The following is a 17,098-nucleotide window of genomic DNA, read 5'->3' on the forward strand; positions in this document are numbered from 1 at the left end:
GGGAATTGTTTCAGTTGCAAAGTCATTTTAGTTGTTCGGATTGTACTGTTTGAATTGTGATTGTAACTATAATTTGAGAAGAATGTCTCGCTCATTTTTATTTGGTGGGAATTCATCGCTGCAATCACAAAACAAATATTTAGTCGAATTTCGTGCCGGTAAAATGAGTATGAAAGGAAATATGGTCTATCCAGATAAGAGAAAAGGTTTAGTTTACATACATCAGACTGAAGATTGTTTGATGCATTTCTGTTGGAAGGATAGAAAAACAGGATTAGTCGAAGATGTGTGTAAAATAATTATGCTCAGTATTATTTAAATAAATAAATATATTTAATATAACGCATTATTTATTTAATATTTTAGGATCTTATAATTTTTCCTGATGACGTCGAATTTAAAAAAGTGGCTCAATGCACTACTGGGAGAGTTTTCGTTCTAAAATTTAAATCATCATCTAGAAAATGTTTCTACTGGATGCAGGTAAATTTATATTTTATATAAAAAAATAACAGGTAATTATTTCGATTAAGACCATTACACGTTTTCTTTTAATTTTTTGTTTTTTTTTTTTAAAAAAAAAAAGAAGGGAAATTTAATAGACATTAGACATTTCCAAAACTTGCAGAATTTTTTTCCACTAATATAGGTTAAATTATACCTAGGTAACCCCAATGGTGGCAGTTCAGTTAGGTTGGGTTAGATATTTAGATTTAGATATTTGAATTCGGGGGACTGAGACAGGTTCAACGGTACCCTACTTTTGGACCAGAGACGAAAAATAAAAAAGTTGTCATACTTTTTCTGGTGATTGCGTGATGATTGGGAGTTGCATCACTCTCTGCTAAGCCTATCGTTTATTTAACAGGCAGTTTAGCAAGTTGGCCATATATATCTTCAACAGAGGCAGATGTTGATCTATGAGCACACTGATCGTCTGCAGTTGGAGTTAAGACCTTTTTGCACGCTCCCGTGCTCCTTGACCCTTGGGGCCTATGGCCCCTCAGCCGCCAACACGCTCACTGTCACTCGCGGTCAGCCAGTCCTATGCACCACTTTCATGTCTTGTCTGAGAAACCTAACCTGTCCCTCCAAGAGATAATAACTTTCTTATTTTTGGTCTCTGGTCCAAAAGTAGGGTACCGTTGAACTTGTCTTGGTCCCCTGAGTTCAAATATCTAAACCTAAATATCTAACCTAACCTAACTGAAGCGCTGCCATTGGTGTTACCTAGGTATACTTTGACCCTCATATATAAAGTGCTATAAACAAAAAATCATAAGATCTCTTACCGACTATATTGTTTGAGATGCCATTGCTTAAGCTTTGTTGTGTAGTGGCACGTTGGATGCAGATGGGCACCGAGTGTGTCACGCGACCTTTTTGCAGTGTTTTTTCTCTTAGACTTAACATTGTGTCTTTGCCACTCCACCACACCTGAACCATTGCATCTTTCTCCAATCTCTCATAATTAAGCAACATCATCTACAGGGTAAGAGCTTTAATTTGATACCTGAACTTTTTCTACGGCTCAATTCAAGCTCTAAATGATACATTTGGAACCTTAACAGAGCTGTAAAACATACTCATACGAAGAAAAAAGTCAAAGGAATCGTATCTCTATGAGCAACCCTTCACAAGATATAGCTCCCCCCAAAATGACTCTGTGATATATTCCTTTGGTTTTTTTTTCTATCTCCAAACACCTCCATTACAAATGGTATGCCATGTTGGTCAGTCTGCAAAAATGTGGTAATTGCTTATTTCATGTTTTAAATGTTTTACAGAGAAGTAACCAAATAGCAAATAAGATTAGTTTACTTTTAAGTTATTTTATTTGCTTATAATATAAGAATTTATTTTTTAAGAATACAGTATAGTCCTGAAAACTTGGCCTAATGTGGACCGAAGGGTGGCCAAGTTTGTGAAAATGCCGGGTTATCAGGAATAGGGTTAAAAAAGAATAAGTATGAGTGTTTCCTCAGAAAATACTGTACTTGTATGTATTGTTTGCTTGAGAATAGGCCTACAACAGAGAATAAACTGCCCAAATACCCTTAAACAAAGGAAAAGTACATACTTTATAAAGGCATAGAGCCTTTACTGCATGAAAATGAAAATTAATGATTATACAGTATACAGTAATTTACCTGATAAGACAGACCTCAGAAAAATACTTTGAGGCATAAAGCTGTCTATAATGAAAATTAACTAGGGGTTTTTTCGCCCTGCCAGAGTGTGGCCAAGTTATCTGGACTGCCAGGTTATCGGGTGCCGAGTTTTCGGGACTCTACTGTACTGATGAAAATATCTTGGCATTGAAGATAAGTGCCAGCATCTGCAAGATGGTCAACATATTAAAATAATTTAAAGTTTTAGTTATTGAGATAATATAGTAAAATCTGCAAGTAATGAAACTTTCCTGAGATGGAAACTTGAGAAAACTAGAAAATTGCATTATTTCAGTGGTATTGTCAAATTTTTTCCACAGAACAGCTGGTCTAAGATGGAACCTGTGAGATGTGAATTTAAAGCTATATGAATCACTTGCAGAGACGAAGTGTAAATGCAGTTTAAAATTTGTTAAAGCCGTGATGCAATGAAAAAGCACATTTCTAAAACAATGTTTCTAAATGATTTTGATTAAGACAATGATTAGAAACTGGTTTTTAAATCAACTTGCTAAACCTGCCCAGAGGCTGGTTTAGACCACTGCTTTTTCTTTTAGAAGTGGAAATTGCTATTTTGTATTTTTTGCTGTTGCCAAGAAATTTAATTAAGAATGGATATTGTTCATTTTAATGCAATAAGGAGAAAATATTCATGTGGATAAATACAAATGGAAATAAGGCTGAGACTCCACTAGCGTAAAAATGGGCGTAAAACACCTCGCTGTAAAAGCTTTTAATCACTTGACCATGATATTTTACGTCCAAGCAGGTTGTGAAACCAGAGTAAAAGCGATTAAGCAGTGTTCAACTTTTGACGCAAATACGGCTGTAAAACGGTACCATCCAACAATCAGAATTCGGTGAAATCTAGGTCGTTGTGACATGGTGTGAAAATGGTGGAAAACAAGCTTTTGTGTAAGTTCCCTCGTGGCTACTCTAGAATAGATATGGAAAGATTTATCGAAAACATCCAAAAGTATTTGTGTATCTACGACAAGAGGTATCTCGATTATAATGGATTCCTAAAACACACAATATGGACAGCCAAAGGAAAATCCTTAAATTTAAAGGAGTATATAATAAAAAAGCTAAGCTTACAAGTGCTGTATATTATCTTAATAATACGACAATAAAAGTTAATATATGAAAGTAAAGATATTATTTTTACTACATTTATAATTATAGTACAGAAAAAACTTGTAGAATATAATCATTGTCTTTGTATCAATATATTATGTATACAACCGTACAGGCGTAAAACTTTGACAGCATCGTTGCTGTAAAAACTTCACTAGCAGGACCTCCACTGCAATCCAAGCGCAAATGCAAATAGGTCATGTGATTAAAAGTTTTTACAGTGAGGGTTTTTACGCCCATTTTTAGGCTAGTGGAATCGCGGCCTAATACTGCAATACTTTACAATTATTGACAAGACTATGTCTTGTTTATAAAATCATACTGCTTTTTATGTTACCAGCATAGAGCTATGAAGGAGTACATGTTGAGAGTTGATATTTGCCACAGAGTATTAGGTGCCCATATCATTTGCGCATGAAAAAATCCAGACTTGTATTTAGTCAGGGGACCCAGAACCAAGTCAAAATAAAATACAAAATGGTGACCCTCTTCTACAAACAGGCAAAACAGTCACCTCACCCCACTGAAGTCAGGTGGGGAAGAGTACCATCCACAGTCATTCAAAGAAGTGAACTCTAACCTTAGGACTGAACATACAGTTTCTTCTATGTTAAATAAAATTTGTGATCTAATTTTGTAAATTTGGAAGTGCTTCAAATATGATGTTAAAACGGTTTTATGTTGTTACAAGTGGGTTTTTTTTAACATTATCTAGTATAGTAAAATCATGGGACCAAAAAAAATTTGATGTTATATTAGGGTTGTCGTTACATCCGATGATGTTATAATCAGGTTAAACTTTATATTGTTTGGGCAAAATAAAAAAATAATTTTGGACGATACAATAGCCATGATTATTTTTTTCGAAAATGGGAAATTTTTGTTATGCATTGACAAAAATTCAACCTACGCCGACACGTAACAGAGAAAAATTTTTGAAATTGGATAGGTTAATTTCATCGAAAACGCATCGTGGATGACCTTGTGGTTGTGGCCGGCAAAGTTTGAACAATCGCACCCAAAAGCAGAGATACCAAAGAAGATTGGAGAATATGAACGAGACCTGCCTTGAGCATCAAAGTGATTCCACTTAGTAGTGAGTCTCTGAAACAGTTTTGTCCCAAATACGGTTTTGCTGTTTTACTTGTTTTGTTTAATACAATTTGTCCTCCTTTTTTGTGCTTTAGGTTTTTACATTATGATATTATCTTTGCATAAATTCATTTAAGGCTTATCACATATGGTATCTTCCTTATTTTATTATTTATTTAACATTAATTTATAAATACTTTTTAAGCACTTTGTTTTATTAGAAAACTTTGACAAGTATCGTTTGATGTTAAATATGCTTATTTTATAACCTTTGGATTTTTTCTCTTTTTTTAAATTTATTTAACATTAATTTAAGCTTACTTTTTAAGCACTTTGTTTTATTAGAAAACTTTGACAAGTATCGTTTGATGTTAAATATGCTTATTTTGAAAACTTTCAAAAGAGATTTGTTATTCATTGTTTATAATATACAAGAATAATTAAACTGTAAATAATCAATAACAACTCTGTTACAATATGGTGTAGTAAAATGAAACAGAAAGTAAATAAATAAATAGTTGTTAATTATTTATACAACATAAAATTAAAAGATGTTCTAGCTCCAAATGCACAAATCGTTACCCTCCCTGAAACATAAAATTAAATAAAAATTTACTCTGTAATATATTTTGCAATGTATGATAATACAAATATATGATTAAAATTGATTTCATTCTTTNGTCCAATTCGGAATACATCCTGTTTGGACGAAACAAATTTTGTTCAGTATACAACTTTTGTTCGGTATATGACATAATTCAATTATACGTGCCATCAATGAACAAGTAGCACTATCGGTGTACTAGACCAGACTAGACGTTCGTGGTGCAACGGTTTATAACTTTAATTTCTTCTGATTTTAATTCTTAAGTAAAATTTTATTAATTTTATTTAATCATGAATCCCAAAAAGGCAAATGAAAAGCGACAGAAAACTAAAAAAATGACTAGAATTACAATAGAACTGATGAAAGAGATTGTTGAGAAATACGAAGGTGGCACGCGTGTTCGAGATTTTAACTGTTGTTTACCGTATTCCGAGAATGACGATATGGACAATCGCAAAAAATAAAGACATTATTAAATCTGCTAACATTGCAAAAGGGGTTAAATCAATTTCTAAACAGAGATCGAAGACATTAGATCATGTCGAGAAATTGCTTTTGCTTTGGATAACTGAAAAACAGTGCTGGAGACAGCGTATTGGAAGCAATTATTTGCGAGAAAACTAAAAAGATACATGCTGATCTCACGAAAAATCAAGCAGGAACTAGCCAGGAAAGCGAGGTGTTTAAAACCAGCCATTTTTTTTACACAAGAACGGATTAATCATTTTTACATTACTTCTTATGGGAAAGGTTGGTTTGGTATACGTCCAATTCGGTATAAGTCCAAACATCGAGAATGGATTAAGGTCGTATACCGAGGTTCCACTGTATTTGTGAATAAGTGTTCAATTTATAAATTAATCTTAAATAATAAATTAAGGAAGATACCATGTACAAGGTCTGTTAAAAAGTTTTCAAACATTATTTATTACAAAAAAAAATACTTCACTTACAATTTATTGGTTAGGGTCCCCTTCAAAGTAGTCTCCTACACTTATCCCAACGGTGTTTCCACTTTTTGAAACAGTCCTGGAATGCTTCTTCCAGAATTCTCATAAGCTCCTCCATCAAATTTTTCTCTGTCTCTGGAATGGTGATAAATATTTTTCCTTTGAGTGGGTGTTTTTAGTTTGGGAAACAGGAAAAAGTTGCATGGGGCCAGGTCAGATGAGTGGGATGGGTGAGGAAGCACAGCGGTCTTGTTTTTGGCCAAAAATGCACGAGTTCTGAGAGACGAATGAGCCAGGTTGTCATGGTGAAAAAAACCACTTGCCACTCCCTTAAAGTTTGGGCTGTTTTTGCCTGATTCTGTCTCTTAGGCGTTTCATAACCCCAGATAGTACTTTGTGTTGTCTGTCTGGCCTGTAGTTAGGCATTTGTAATGCACAACCCCTTTGCATCGAAAAAAACGGTCAACATAACCTTAACATTTGAGTGAACTTGTCAAGCTTTTTTAAGTCGGGGGATGTTTCACCCACCCATTGTGAAAATTGCATTTTTGTTTCAATATCATATCCATAAACCCGTGACTCATCTCATGTTATGGTCCTGGACAAGGTTTCATCCTTCTCATCTCAATCAAACAGTTCCTGACAGACTTGAAGTCAATGTTGTTTCTGGTCTGCTGTCATCAGCGAGGCACAAATTTGGAGGCAACTCGATGCATCCTCAATTTTTCAGTCAGGATTTCATAGCACAAACCAATCAAGATGCCACACTCTTCTGCAAGTTCCCTGACAGCCAAATGTTAATTTGCATGAACGAGATCATACACTTTCTTGATGTTGGGTCATCAGTCAACATTGATGGTCGTCTGGAATGCTCATCGTCTTCCACTGATTGCCGTCTCTTTTTGAACCAGGTAAACCACTCATAACACACAGTACGTTTCATAGCATCCTTGCCATAAGCCTTAGTAATCAACTCAAACGTTTCCGTGAAGGATTTCCCGAGTTTCACACAGAATTTCACAGAACAATGCTGCTCCTTCAAAGAGCTCATTTCTGCAGATCGATTTTTTTGGTTGTTTGATCATACAGAGGTGGCTTGTGAATGTCTTCACATTTTGACATGTCTCAGAAATCATGTGACATATGGAACTAATATTTTGTATGACTTAGTGTAAGATCCTTAGTTACCTTTGTGTCAAATTTAATTGAATTCTGAGGGAGTTGACCTGGAGACCTTGATCACTTGACATGGTTACCCATTTGTATAGATGGAAACAAACCTGTATATTCAACAAGAATGATGAAATTGAATAATAATAATTTTATTTTATTGTTGTTGTTTGATTTTTATTGAGGATTTTATTGATGGAATAAACCAATTTAAAAAAATTTGTTCTTGAATAAACTGTCTGGTTTTTTATGCTTTAACCATTTTTGTGTTTGTCTTTTATTTACTTAAGGAGTTCATTTATGTTAGATAAGAAGTTTGTTAATAAGCATTTTCTTTTAGTATAAGAATATTTTATTTAACTTTATTCTTTTTGTAATATTTGAAATATATTATTTTAGGAGCCTAAAACAGATAAAGATGATGAATACTGCAGTAAAGTCAATGAATATTTGAATAATCCACCACCTCTTGGCTCAAACCGTAACGGTGGCAATAGTCTTGGTTCGGGAGGCTCGTCTCAAAGTAGCTCATTACAGTCAGAAATCAACAATTTGACTCAAAATGATATTCAAAATTTACTGAATAATATGAGTCAACAACAGCTTATGCAATTATTGGGTAAATTTATATTAATAACAAATACCAAATCATGAAGAGAATTATAATCTAAATTTAACACATTTTATTTATATCAATGTTTAGGCAGTGTTGGTGGTGTAGGAGGCATGCCTAATTTTAATGAACTTCTTGGTGGAAGCAGACCCACAAGTAGTCAGTCAAATATTTCTACTACAGAGTAAGTAGTAAACTATTACTTATTTTTAAATTTTAACATGAATAATGTTTTGTAGTTTATAAAAAGAATTACTGTTAATTATCAGAGATATTGTGTTCTTAAGTTGGAAATTAACAATCTGAGTTTTTATAAAGCTATATTTATAGTATAAGAAGAAATTAAAACTAATTAAATCTAATTAAAAAGTGAATGTTACTATTATTTTAGAAAAGGAGAATTAAAGATTAACCATAAATTTAAATATGCAGAATTGAATTACACAAAAGTTTAGACATATATAAACTATTATATAATATATATATATATATATATATAGATCAGCACCAGAAACAACAGTTTCAACTACACCATCTGTAACTGTAACGACTGTTTCATCAAATACAGCTACCTCAGTAACTACCTCTGCTCCTTCAACTGCAACGACTGAATCAAATCCATCACATATCCAGTTGAGTGATCTTCAGAATATTTTATCCGGATTAAATGGTAAATTTTTTATATTTAAAATGATTTATAAATTTCTCTTGTAATTATATTTTTACCATTTTTAAATTAGTCAGATCCCTCTATAGTTATATTTAGCAGAACAAAAAAATATTGTTGTACAGAGATTGATTGTTATAGTGAGAATTTTTAAAAAAGTACCCCTTCCTCATTTTACTTTGTCTGACTATACATATGGTTGTTGTAACATTGTTTTTTCAGTTAGAAAATGTTATAACAGAAATATATATATAATCATCATAGTATTGTTAATAAAAAAAATTAGACTTAGCATATTTCTGCTATCTGCACTAATGCCTAATGACAGCAAGTAATGTTTATCTAGAATTGCTGTATTAAGAAAGTATCATAATTTGATTCCAGAAACCAGTGATTAATTAAAATTAAATTTACTGCATTATTGTTAAAGGATATAATTCAACTGGAAGAAATTTTATATTAAGCTAATACAAATTGCATAGAGAACTTCATTTCTTATTGTTATAGAGGGATTTATTATAATATTAATAATTGCTGTACCAAAATTTGACTGTATATTATTTTTTTAGCAATGGTTAATTTTATTATTAGACAATATTAGGATGGTTAATTTCTTGATCATCAATATTTAATAAAATGATATGGTAATGTTGTTTTGTTTTGATTCAGATAGAAGTATGTAATATGTAGGTTATTATTGAGTTGAAATAGCAAATGCATATGAATTAATAAATTCTTAACTTGTACACTAAATAGTTGTTCATTAATATTTTTTTAGCATATAACCACAATATAATTCTTAATTCTGGTAATTAATTTTGTAATTTATTTACATAATTTTAATTTTATTCACTATTTTTTAGTTCCAACTTCAAAAGAAGGAAGTGTTCATACTTCAAGTAAGTTAAAAATTAGTAATATTGTACTTATAATATTTTTAAAAGTATTTTAAATTATTTTAAAAATATTTAAAGATCCAAAAAAGTTCTGTTAAATCTGTTGTGATTTGAAATTGCACATTGTCTTACTTGTGATATTGAATGTATATTGCATTTCACGAATAATAAAATATTAACTAATTATGTTAGTAATGATTATCGTATGTTAAAACTTTCTGATCTATGGAGTCTTACTTGTTGAGCCAGTTTTCTTTAGAGAAAACTGGCTCAGCAAGTCATCCTTTATCCTGTAGAGGACAAAAGATGACTCTGACTTTCTTACAGTTTTATATGTTGTTCTATCGAGCTGGGTGGCTTAATCTCCTCTATGGGCAATGTAGAAAGTACATTGGATGGGAAAAAACTATCACTTCCACCACTAACAAGGGAACTGTCGGAGTGTCTTCTAATAAATTTTAATAAAATTTAGTTAATAACTATGTTAAAAGTATACAAAATTTTATTAATTCTTCAACCATTTTTGAAAATTCCAGATTTTTAGAAAATTAGAAGATTAGAAAATTTATTCTAAATGTAATATTGCCGTCTTCCTCCGCGGCCCTTTCACTTCTAAAAATTTACGTAATTGTGCTAAACTACTATAAAGTAGTGCAACATTTGATTGCTAATAACTCTGATCAACACTTTTAGTGAATGCTACAAATTTAAAATAGAGTTTGTATACTTTTAACGTAGTTAATAACTAAATTTTATTAAAATTTATTAGAAGACACTCCGACAGTTTCCTTGTAAGTGGTGTGCATTGTTCAATATTTTGATGTTTTGTAGAGTGGCCTCATGCAGAAAGTTATTAATCAATGAAGCTTTACATATAATGAATGATAATTCCAAGTCAAAAATTAGGCAGTATTCTTTTGGCAAATTTAACAAAGTTCTTTGTCTATAAATTTAGCATGGTTGCATTTTATCTTCTGTTGAATATACATTGTATATTCCACTCAAATGACTGTTTTTGATTAACATCTTTAGTAAGATTGTATTGTGCATAAAGTTGACACTTTCAGTTCATAAAATGATAAATTGTAGTCATTACAAAACACTCTTCTGTATGTTATCATACTAGCAGGTTTGCAATTATCATTTAAGCATTATTCTTTATTTAAGTTATACATTTTGGTGAGGCTTAGATGAGGTTCAAGATAAATGTTTTTGTCATCTGGTGTCATTTCAGGAGTAATGCAATTCCATTGTCAGAAATATTTCTATATGATTTTTAACTTTCTTCAAACTTTTGGGTTCAGTCTTATGTATAACTTCTATTATTTGCTTCAACAAAGATTTCCCTTCTTTATATTTAGAAACAGTGTTGATCATAGCTGCAGAAATGCATAAAATTGTAGTGAAAAATTCTTGCATACTCTTAATTCATTTGAACTAGTATTCAAGTTGAAAATTTTAGAATTGTTCTGCAGCTTTTCAGAACCATCAGTATACACTCTATACGATACACTTTCAGTGGTACCAAGAAGAAATTCTTCTTGCATCTTGTAATCAATTTTCCAAAAATTCTTGCAAATTGGCATCCTTATATCCTCTGAAAAATTTTTGCTGCAATTATCAACACTTCATGGTTTTGAATTCAATTCTTTCTTTTTTTTCCACTGACTTCACATTCTCTGTTTTTCTCAGCTATTTTTGATATGTCAGGATCTTGAATGTAATAGTTTGAATTATTAAAATTTAATTAATTTGCTTTAATGTAATTGTCACACTGGACCACATTTCTTTTGGTATAAGAACAGGTGGATTCATTTTTTAATTTTCCAATAGAGTGATATGTACTTTTCCCCATTGCCATCTGCAACTTTCATTGTAATTGTGTTGAAACACTCATAATTGTTTCCATCAACTATATCTTCAGGAGTTGAAGATAATTGTGTTTAAAATTCTTAGAAGAACTTCTTATTACAATAATGATCATAGAATTTGCTTGTATGAAGATATTTTTTACAACAAATTGTTTGCTAATAACATAATAACACAAAAATTATATCCAAATACTAGTTTGATTAATCAGGCAGTAAATATATAATGATTCCAAATGCTTTAAACAAATTTATTAATTGATTGGCAATGTTACCATATTGACACAAGTTTTAAATTAGGCATAATTAGTAGCAAATATATTTAAACCATTTGGTATTGTTATGTATTTATTGCCTAATTAATCCAGCTAGTATTTGGCTATTATTATTAATAATTTAGACTCAAACTAACGATGATCAGACAGAAAAAGTATAAATTTAATTAAACTAAAAACAGTATTATATTTCTTGGTACCATACTTTAACAAATTTGTTAACGAATATTCTATTTTTCAGTTTTTATATTACCATTTTGCTAACTGACAGTTTTTTTTAATTTGCTAAGCAAAATAGCTATTTCCTTGATTTCTGAGATGTTAAAATCAAAAATTTTAAAGTTTTTTTACTGGTTTCATTGTATCAAAAGTGATAACTGTAGGGTTGGTCTTGGACTTTTTCTATTTAACTTTATATTATGAATTACAATAGATATATAATTACAACATTCATTAATTTTATACATAAGAATCATTATATAAATTATAGTATTTATTTGATTTGTTTTGTTTAGTAGATCTCTCATCAGCTTTAACTGCAGAAACATTACAACCTTTGTTTGAAAACCAGGAATTAATGGAACGCTTAAGAAGTTTACTGCCCACTCCGTTAGAATCTTCAGCTGGACAAGAAAGTTCAGTTGTTGGTGAGACGTTACGTTCAACCATTCAGTCTCCTCAGTTTCAACAGGCACTCAGCATGTTTAGTGCAGCTTTACAGTCTGGTCAACTAGGACCATTAATGCAACAGTTTGGAATGGCACAAGAAGTTGTTGATGCTGCTAATTCAGGAGGTGAGATTACATATATTCTTAGTTTGTTATATCTAATGTCAATGCACATTATTATTATTATTATTCCAAATATTACACTGATCATATCATATTTAATGTTAGAATATTTCAAATTTTTACTTTTTGATGATTAGGTAATTGTTGTAAATTTCAAATTTTTTTTTAATTATAAATATTTACCAGCACTGTTTTATTTTAAAAAATTTGTATNAATAATTAATTTTAATTTAGACATTTCTGGAATTTAATTTGGAATTGGTCATTAAATTTAATACAAGATAGCAGCATAACTGCCTACCTCTAGTCAAATTAATTAATTTATAATAATTAGTTATAGCTTTACATAGCCCAAGAATTTGGCATATCATTTGGTGTGTTTATTATATAATGGGCTATGGTTGTTGATGTTTATACGTAATATGTGTGATCACAAGCGACACTAAGATGCTAGTGTAACGAGTGCTAAACACAGACTGATGGAGCATGCACACAATCCAAGACTTCCCCTCTCCTCTTCACTCATTATGCAAAACATTGTTTGTTAAGTGAAGTTTCACTGTATATGTAAATGAATAAAAATTCAGATATCTCATGATAAATAACCCATATGCCAAATATCAGGTATATCTGATAACTCTTTCTTGGTGTTGTATTTTCTCTGGATAGCAGTATATAAAAATCCAGCAATGCCATCTGTACAAGGTTTTATTTTAAAAAATTTGTATAGTTCCAATTTATCAATTATTTTGAAGAATTGTTTTGGTGTTGATCCTTAATTAAAATTTGTTGGTTATAAATGTATAAGCAGTGTTCATATTGGGATTTTGTTATCTATTTTAACTTTTATATCACCATGAATTATTGATAATATATGCATTGTGCCATGACAAAGAAATTTTTAAAACAAGAGCTTATATCAGACAGTTATGATTTGTTGATAGTGTATCCAAAAAGTTAATGTACTGTACAGAGAGAAGTTTGTAACAACATTATACATACAACATTGCATATGAGACCTATAAGTTGTAAATCCCATGTTTTCACTTTATAATAGATGTGTTACTGCTTGCTCACAGACATTCTGGTTGCGTAATCTCCTGTGGAATATGGCTTGCTATGTCTCTGGACCTCACTCACTTACTGATTTTGGGGCTTTTGGGACATTTCCAGTATTTGCTATAGGACAAACTGTAATATCATATTTAAAACTTTTTCTATTGCATAATACTTTTCAGACAGTCTGTATGTAAAAGAATAAATAGGAGTGGTGAACAGTAGGTGTTCTCCAGAATTAGCATACAGTAAAGATTTGCTAGCTTGCAATAGCCTTTATGGTTTAATTTAATTATTTTTAACTCTTCATATTTCAACATTTACAATAAAAGCAATAGAATTTTTTTTCCTCTAATATAATTTTTGTAAAAATAGTTTTAGGCTTTTGCAGCTTGAATATGCACCAACTTTTTAAAATTAAATTTGTATTTGTAAATTTGTAAAATTATTTTGCCATGCTGTTTCAAAAGTTTTGCCACCATTGTCATAGTAGACATCTACATTCTATATTTCATTCTTGACTCAATTTTTTTGCCATACATCAAATACAAATACACATCATTGTCTGATTGTATAAAGGTAAATGGAGATTTACTGCTCTACATGTACTGATTTTCATTGCTGCATTGACCATTTGCTATTCCTTATATTATCTGATTCAATCAAGATAAGACTATTGATTGTTTTGGTGATGTTTAATTTTACATGAATGTTTTATACAAAAAGTCCATATTTCAATTTTAAAGTAAATACTTAGCAGTTTTAAAAATAATTTCATAACAAGGAAATTGATAAATCTCTCCTGTTTACTGTATCTAGTCCAGGGGTGTCCAACCCGCGGCCCGCGGGCCGCATGCGGCCCAAGGCAAGTTCCAATGCGGCCCAATAAATGTGCAAACAAAACCGACAAATGTTTTAATTTTTTATTATTTATTTATTTCAACGGCATAAACTCAGAAAATTAATTTCACAAAGCCATATTTATATTTCAGTTTTGAGTGGAAATGAAATATTTTCATGTACTTGGAGATGTGTGAATGAGGAAGGATTACTAAATAAAGCTGCAGTTGTGACTCAAAGGATTATAGATCCAAATTTGGTGAAAGGAGAGAAAGGACAAAAGATAAAAAGTTGTCAGAAAGATTAAATAGTTCTTCTGTTAGGCAAATATTGAGTCTTAATTTTCCAACCTTTCTCACTTCTTTATCTTTTGTCCTTTCTCTTCTTTTTCCGAATTTGGCTCTATAATCCTTTGAGTCAAAACTCCAGCTTTATTTAGTATTCCTTCCAGCGTTGCAAGATTTGGCTACATTGCGCCAAATGTGGCTACTTTTTTTAGTTTAACGTAAAAAAATATCATTTGGCGCTTTGGCTACTTTTGGGGCTACATATCATTTATAAATATATTAGTTGAATAAAAATGCACTTTAAAATGGTGTTTCGTCGCTTTTTATTAATCAGAGACTCAAATAAACCAAATATTTGCGTTTTATCAAATAAATGAATTTATCTATTTCTAAGTAAAAATTGAAAGTGTCTGTAGAAGTAATTTTTTAAAATATCCTTTTTCGTGATAAAGTTTTAATACTTATTATTATAATCTAGACATGTTAATCCTTAAATATACTTGTATATTGGGCCACAAGTATATATTATATATACTTGTGGCCCAAAACTCTTTGACTTCTTCCAATGTGGCCCAGAGAAACAAAAAGGTTGGACACCCCTGATCTAGTCTATCTGCTCTTGTGTCTGTCTATTGCCACAGATTCCTCAATGCCACAGTATGCCACTTTATCGTTAACTGTCTATGCTTGGGTCTCCTTGGCTGACCCTGTAGTCTGTTTCTATCAATAAAGATTTGGCTTGAATTTTTACAGCCTGTTGCCTTTCCTAATGGACTTCTTTGATTGGCTCATTACATTAAATTAAATTAAATTAAATTTTATATTCTGTCAGAATATAAAATTTACATTAGTACAGTGAATTCAGATTTAGAATTAAAAGTACAGGTAACCCCGTATAACATGGGAGTTATGTTCCAAAAAATTGCCATCTTATACGAAACAAAGAACTAGTATGAAAAGGGGGTTTATGTTCCAAAAATTAAAAGACATGCTATTATATTTTCATAATTAAGATAAATATCTTTATTAAAATTTTCTTAAGCGATACATATTAACATAAATTAAACAATGTTTTCTTCGTCATCACTAAGCACTATTAACCAAGGATGTTTTCTTTTTGGCAAGATATCCTTATCCTCTGAGCATCTTTCTGCATTATCTTCAGATCCATGCTCTACCTTTTGCAAAAAATATGTTATTTCAGATTGCTTGCTTTTAGTTAAAAGATCTTTATAAAATTCCTTATATGGTGCTAAGCACTTATGAAGAATAAGCAAGTATGGAATAAGGGAAAACATCTGGCAACACAAAATCAGAAGCGATGCGATCTGGCAACACTGTAAGAAGTTTTGAGAAGGATTACGTGTATCGACAGAAGGCGGAAAAGAAAATTTACATACTTAAGTACTAATAGTTCAGGAAAATAATAATTTTTGTGAACTATTAATACTCAAGTGTGTGAAAATTTATTACATTTCATGTTGTACAAGGGTTTTACCCAATTCTCGAACCGTGTTAGAGTGAATCCGTGTTATAAAAGCATGTTATACGGGGGTTACATGTATGTGGTAAATTTTGGAAAACAGTAAATGATTTGGAATATTAATAATATGAAATTAAGTAGATATTAAAGTATGTAAACATTTCACAATTATGTTTTAGCATGTTGTAATGTTTGTGTTTCCACTCTCTTCTGTACATAATGAAAATTAGCATATTAATAATTTTTATGTGCATGGCTTAGCACACATTAATTTTTTTGTTTTTTGTTTTTTTTTTTTTTAAATAGATTTAGAAGGTTTTGTGAAAGCCTTACAAAAAGCTAATGAGAAAAAGCAAGCTGGAGAGAAAAAGAAAAATGATAAAGATGATGATGAAGAAATGAGTTTAGATTAATACTTTCTCAAGATTTTTTTATTTTAAAAATTTGTTGACAGTTAATGAATATCAAAGAATGTCAAATATAATATAATATCAAAGAATAATCAAATATTAATAATTCAAAAAAAAATTAAATAATTATTTAAACTGCTGTATTTAGCATTCACAGAAAATCTCTCTTAAGATATTCTTGGAGGATGATTGTTTTTAGCCTGTATCTTCCAAACCTTAGTTTTTGATTGACGAACTGGTTCTATTCTGTAGTTTAAAGACACTCCAAACAGCTGTAGTGCTTTCCAGGGAAATAATCTAAAGTAAAAAAAAATTTTCTTCTTGTCAACGAAACAAATTCATATTGTATCATTTTTTTTTAAATAAACACATTTAAGCAACTATGAGTCACCTCATTAAACGTGTCCAGAAGTCTAACCATCCAGGTAACACAATTAATCTACGGTTTCGTAAAATTCCATCTACTACTTTATCAGCAACTTCTGTTACATTTAATACTGGCAACAAACTGGAAAATCTGTAAATGATAAATATGTCTAAACAAATTGTATGAAATATTCCTGCAATTGCAGGTATCCATTTTGATTTATAATAAAGGTTTTATTAATTACACAACAAGCTTGTAATTAGGATTAAAGGTAAATTAGCAATTAGATGTTTTGGATTTCAGTTTCAATATCATTCCAACTGTTATTAAATTTGTAACGTTTGTTGTCAGTTTTATTGTAAAAAATATTGGTTGAAATAAGTCATTGGGCTTCAATTTGAAAAAATTGTAGACCTAT

At 30.8% G+C, this 17,098-nt stretch overlaps 2 protein-coding genes across 4 annotated transcripts in view; one reads left to right on the top strand and one right to left on the bottom strand.

Annotated features, from left to right (window-relative positions):
* Positions 1–16,694, top strand: LOC111631645 (proteasomal ubiquitin receptor ADRM1-like). 2 transcript variants are annotated; one of them, XM_023375941.1, is made up of 8 exons: positions 1–286; positions 367–483; positions 7,527–7,746; positions 7,831–7,924; positions 8,241–8,410; positions 9,271–9,306; positions 11,962–12,240; positions 16,210–16,694. In XM_023375941.1, the coding sequence occupies exons 1-8, from the start codon at positions 83–85 to the stop codon at positions 16,314–16,316; spliced, it is 1,227 nt and encodes a 408-aa protein (XP_023231709.1). In that variant the 5' UTR covers positions 1–82; the 3' UTR covers positions 16,317–16,694. The 2 variants fall into 2 exon arrangements, with proteins under 2 accessions (XP_023231709.1, XP_023231710.1); XM_023375942.1 differs by having other exon boundaries at positions 11,965–12,240.
* The window catches only part of LOC111631647 (17-beta-hydroxysteroid dehydrogenase 13-like), a 12,836-nt gene continuing 12,181 nt past the window's right edge, over positions 16,444–17,098 (bottom strand). For both annotated transcript variants that reach the window (XM_023375945.1, XM_023375946.1), the window contains exons 5-6: positions 16,705–16,830; positions 16,444–16,610 (exon numbers count right to left, since the gene is read on the bottom strand). In XM_023375945.1, coding sequence (XP_023231713.1) covers positions 16,481–16,610; positions 16,705–16,830 — 256 coding nt within the window. In that variant the 3' untranslated portion in view covers positions 16,444–16,480. The remainder of the gene's footprint in view (positions 16,611–16,704; positions 16,831–17,098) is intronic.

Source organism: Centruroides sculpturatus, unplaced genomic scaffold, assembly GCF_000671375.1.
Source record: "Centruroides sculpturatus isolate CEXI.00-Female unplaced genomic scaffold, Cexi_2.0 scaffold762, whole genome shotgun sequence".
NCBI classification, from domain to species: domain Eukaryota; kingdom Metazoa; phylum Arthropoda; class Arachnida; order Scorpiones; family Buthidae; genus Centruroides; species Centruroides sculpturatus.

Coding starts and splice junctions, on each gene's coding strand:
- LOC111631645 (XM_023375941.1), top strand. CDS start 83: ATGTCTCGCTCATTTTTATTTGGTGGGAATTCATCGCTGCAATCACAA. Junction 8,411..9,270: donor TATTTTATCCGGATTAAATG/GTAAATTTTTTA, acceptor ACTATTTTTTAG/TTCCAACTTCAAAAGAAGGA. Junction 9,307..11,961: donor AGGAAGTGTTCATACTTCAA/GTAAGTTAAAAA, acceptor TGTTTTGTTTAG/TAGATCTCTCATCAGCTTTA.